Source organism: Otolemur garnettii, unplaced genomic scaffold (assembly GCF_000181295.1).
Source record: "Otolemur garnettii isolate 467f Iridium unplaced genomic scaffold, OtoGar3 scaffold00022, whole genome shotgun sequence".
NCBI lineage: Eukaryota > Metazoa > Chordata > Mammalia > Primates > Galagidae > Otolemur > Otolemur garnettii.
Window position 1 is genome coordinate 2,243,344 of NW_003852417.1, and position 4,679 is coordinate 2,248,022.

Below are 4,679 nucleotides of genomic sequence, written 5' to 3' on the forward strand. Positions count from 1 at the left end.
AGCACTCTACCGAGAGTGACAAAGTGAGACTTTTGTCTCAAAAAATAAAAAAAAGATGATTCTGCCCAACTATAAGCTAATGTAAGTATTCAGAGCGTGTTTAAGGAAGGCTACAGTAAGCTATGAGCTTTGGTGGTTGTGTTAAATGTATTTTCAATTTAACAGTATTTTCAGGTTACAATGGGTGTATTGTGATGTAACCCCATCCTAAGTCAAGGAGCATCTATATCTGAAAACTAAAGTAATGTACTCTTGAACGCTTACATTTCTCTTGAACATCACTGAAGCACAATTCTAACAGCAGCCAAGGCACTCACAATCACATAATTAGCTTTGCTAGTTTTAAAATGTCCACTTTATTCCATGTAACACTTAACCAGATATCATTTACAACTGAGGAAGAGATGGCCCATACGATTGATTAAACACTCTAAGAAATGTAGTCCAATTTTATACATTTCCAGGCATCCCTAGACAAGTATATCACAATGCAGAAATATGGGTATCACTACTACATTTTACATAAGATAAAAGGGAAGTATCAATAAACTTCAGAAATAGTAAATTCACCTGTCCCTTAAAATATGGGTATGCAATTGTTACAAAGCCATAGTAAATGGTTTATAAAATGTAATTTTATTTTATGTTACTCTGCTGTTACATAGGGCATAACATTTTCACAAGGCTTTTTTGGGACTACAGTCAATGATTAGCAACACACAATAGTGGTCCAACTCTCTAAGTAACAATCACTAGACAAACTGGACACCCTCTTACATGTGTACAAATCTGCATGGAAAAGTACTAAAGTTTTAGACTTGGACTCGTGTACTTTATTTCCCCTTTCTAGTTTATTAAGAAATGACATGCACTTTAATTTGCCAAAAGCAATGCTTGTATTCTGGCAGCAACATGCTACTTCTATTACATAGTAAAGTGAATACCAGAACTACAAAGGCAGGAGGTGTAAGTGAATTTTTATTGGGAAGGGAAGTTGTCAACTTAAACAGCAGCAAATGAAGAGTGAAGAAGGAAACTCCCTGTTGTCACAGATATACATGACACCCTTAATATATATTATAGGAGGCATTTTAGTTTGTGACTCCTAGACCAGAAATGTCAAGTGCTTTTCCATTTAATCTAATACTTCTGAATTCCAACTAAAAAGGAATACATTAAGAGCATGGAAAAATTGCTTACTGAAAGGAAATTCCCGAAGAGTTAGGGAGGGAATGTAGAAAGTAAGAGGTTATGTAGAACACACTTTAAATTGTAATTAACTACATTTTCATATCTTCACAGTAATACAAAACACAGTCACTTGCAGAACTGGTTCAGATTACTTAAATACCAGATACGTTTTTAGTCCTCTACATAAGTGTTTGGAAGTTACTTATGTTTATATGAAATGAAGCTATTAATACTTTTCTACAGCAGTAACTGCACACCAGGAAGGCCAAGACAAACACAAATCAAGGAATGGAGTTTTCCCAAAGCTGCAGTGTGAAAAGACCATAAACAGTTGATTCCATACACATGAATGGGTTTCTTTGCTATAGGAAATCCAAGTGGAATAAGGAATGGAGATGTGTAAAAAGGGTTCTTGAAGGGAAGAAGGATGACACCCTGTAGGCATTTAGTTTTCAGCCCCTTCTGCTGCATCACATTCTTCTCCTGCACTGTCTGATGTCCATAGCTAGAAAAAAAGAATTGCACAACATTACTATTCCTAGATTAGACAATTACATCAAGCCTACTGTTTTATCAAAATGTAATTCTGAGAGCTAAATTCCTGAAACAAAGGTGCTGACTAAGACTGGAAAGTTTTTCTCTCTCAAATCCCCAAATACCATCACCCTTCCCAGTTTATCCTTGCCGACTTTTCACTACACACTTATAAAATGACATATGTATACACACCTTGGAGTATGTTTTCACAGCTTACTTTTTATTTAAAAGGCACTGTAACTTCAGAATAAACAAGGGTACCTCCTTAGAATCTAATGCTTTCTCCATTCTCAGCAGCTAATTGCCCTTCTTGGAAGCATTACTATGATATAATTTACTAAATTAATAAGGCCAACAATTTTTACAGGGAAGGGAAAACCATGGCCATGGTAACAATTTCCAAGTATGTGAAGGGCTAACATAAAAAAGCAGCAGCTTTATTTTGTGTTGCTTTAAGAATTGAAGAGACATGGGTGGTGGAAGCTATAGAGAAGTGTACGTGTGCATACAAAGAGGGTTCTTAAATTCAGTAGGATATTAAAATTACCATAACTGATCGCCAAGGATCTAATTTTAATATGGGAAGATCAAGTGCAGACTGGGTATTTATTGATTATAATCAGTTCATACATAAATTTCATTAGAAAACACCACTTAACTGCAAATTTTAGAAAAGCCAGCATCTTATATGATCTGTAAGTTATTAAGATACAAAAATAAATAAAATGAAAAACTCCGTAAGCCCCTGAAGAACTATCTCCATAAGACAGAAAACAAAATAAGATTAGTTACAAGATAGTTACTTCCAAGTAACTTCCCAAGATAATTGGGAAGAAGTGTAACCACCCAGTTGCTCTTTTTTTGAACTTGCTATGTGCTCTGATTGTCTTCTACTGTCCCCTCACAACTCAAGGATCTCTCACTACTAGAAACCCAGTTGTTTTCATTTTCCTTCCAGCGGATATATAATTTCCCTGTTCAGCAAAGTTGAAGAGACATGATGGTAATATAAAAAGAAAAAACCCTATCTAGTAAAAGATAAAGCAACAAACTATGAGGCTAAAAAGACTATATTTAAAGATGTATTCCCATCTTCTACATTCTGTTAAGTCTAAGACTTTACCTATCAAATTTACCTGAACCTATAAAAAAATGCTAAAGCAAAGCTCAAACAGTGCTTTTTCTTAATTACTTCCTAATCAACGCCTACCCAAGAAGTAGGGAGAAAAAGAAAAGGAAAAACAGTACAGAGGTCTTGGCTCAGAAGCAGAAATGGAATACATTTAGGTACAGCTTTACTCCATATCAAATGCTTGTAGAACACCACGCACAATTCACAAAGTAAACTTTGGTTAAAACAAAGTGCTTCAAGCAATTTTAAGAAAGCTCAGATACCTAGATAGTCCTTAACCTGTTATAGTTAACATGCTCAAATTAAAAAAAAAATACTGAAACGTCAAAAGCTCTCTCTATTAACATTATTTTTCAACATCTTCATTCCAATGAAATACTAATACTAATACTAATACTCATATTAATATTCTGAGTTCTAACAGTCTTGGTACCTTCTCAGGAAGTATTCAACTGGCATCAAAACCTGTCTTCAAAATAGTGATTGTCCCATACAAAATACTAAGAAGTACTCAATACTTTTACTTAAGTATCTATATATTCATTTTCTTTTTTTTTTGTCGAGACAGAGTCTCAAACTGTCACCCTGGGTAGAGTGCCATGGCATCATAGCTCACAGCAACCTCCAGGTCTGGGCTCAAGCGATCCTCTTGCCTCAGTTTTTCTGTTTTTAGTAGAGATGTGGTCTCGCTTTTGCTCAGGCTGGTCTCGAACTTGTGATCTCAAGCAATCCATCTGACTCGGCCTCCCAGAGTGCTAGGATTACAGGCCTGAGCCACCACGCCTGGCCTATATATTCATTTTCTAAGAAACTGTAGCTCTTCTATAACCGCCCTAAAAGATAAGGACCCCTAAATAAAATAGAAATACTTTCGTTCCTAAAAAGGAAAATAAAGAATGACCAACTCACTGTTAGGTTGTCCCTAAGCAACTGCATGATGAGGGTGCTGTCTTTGTATGAGTCTTCATTCAGTGTATCGAGTTCTGCAATGGCCTCATCGAAAGCCTGATAAATAGTAATATCCATGGGTAAACAATATTTGCATCAACAGAATCTAGTTAATCTATAATTACAAACCACTTTTACAAAACAGGCGAATATCTACCTTATGTTCTACTATCAATTAACAACAAATTCAATGGAACCATTCCCTCAGACTCAGTTTAAGAACTTAGGACCTTGGGTGGTGCCTAAGGCTCAGTGGGTAGGGCGCCGGCCCCATATACCGAGGGTGGCAGGTTCGAACCCAGCCCCAGCCAAACTGCAACAAAAAATAGCCCGGCATTGTGGCAGGCGCCTGTAGTCCCAGCTGACTCAGGAGGCTTGAGGCAAGAGAATCGCCTAAGCCCAAGAGCTTGAGTTTGCTGTGAGCTGTGACACCACATCACCCTACCAAGGGTGACAAAGTGAGACTTTGTCTCTAAAAAAAATAAAAATAAAAAAAAGAACTTAGAACCTCACATTTAAAGTTATACATACTTCAGTACATAAGCATTTGTTGGTTCTTTCACAGGATACACAGCGCAGAAGCAATGCTTAATATACTTCTTACCAATAAGGACTAGTATTTATTTGTAAAAGCGCCTTCCATTTTGAGATACTCTGAGGAATGTATATAATACAGCTATTCTAGTGATTAAAAACCAGCAGGCATTACTTTCCAATTTTTTGTTTCCTTCTTTAAAGTTATTTATACTTTATTACTCTGCCCAACATGCTCTTTAGACTGATACTAATGTATATAATCATAGTGAGGGAAAAGTAAATGTTGTGAAGGGCAGAGAGGTTGGCGGTCACAGTGGCTTAAAAAAAAAAAAAA

General features: G+C 36.2%; 1 protein-coding gene across 1 annotated transcript in view; it reads right to left on the reverse strand.

The window, feature by feature from the left end:
- Positions 1-337: 337 nt before the first annotated feature.
- Positions 338-4,679, reverse strand: part of YWHAQ (tyrosine 3-monooxygenase/tryptophan 5-monooxygenase activation protein theta) — a 47,515-nt gene continuing 43,173 nt past the window's right edge. Inside the window, exons 5-6 of the mRNA XM_003787383.2 lie at positions 3,770-3,865; positions 338-1,696 (exon numbers count right to left, since the gene is read on the reverse strand). Of these exons, the coding sequence (XP_003787431.1) occupies positions 1,637-1,696; positions 3,770-3,865 (156 nt within the window). The 3' untranslated portion in view covers positions 338-1,636. The remainder of the gene's footprint in view (positions 1,697-3,769; positions 3,866-4,679) is intronic.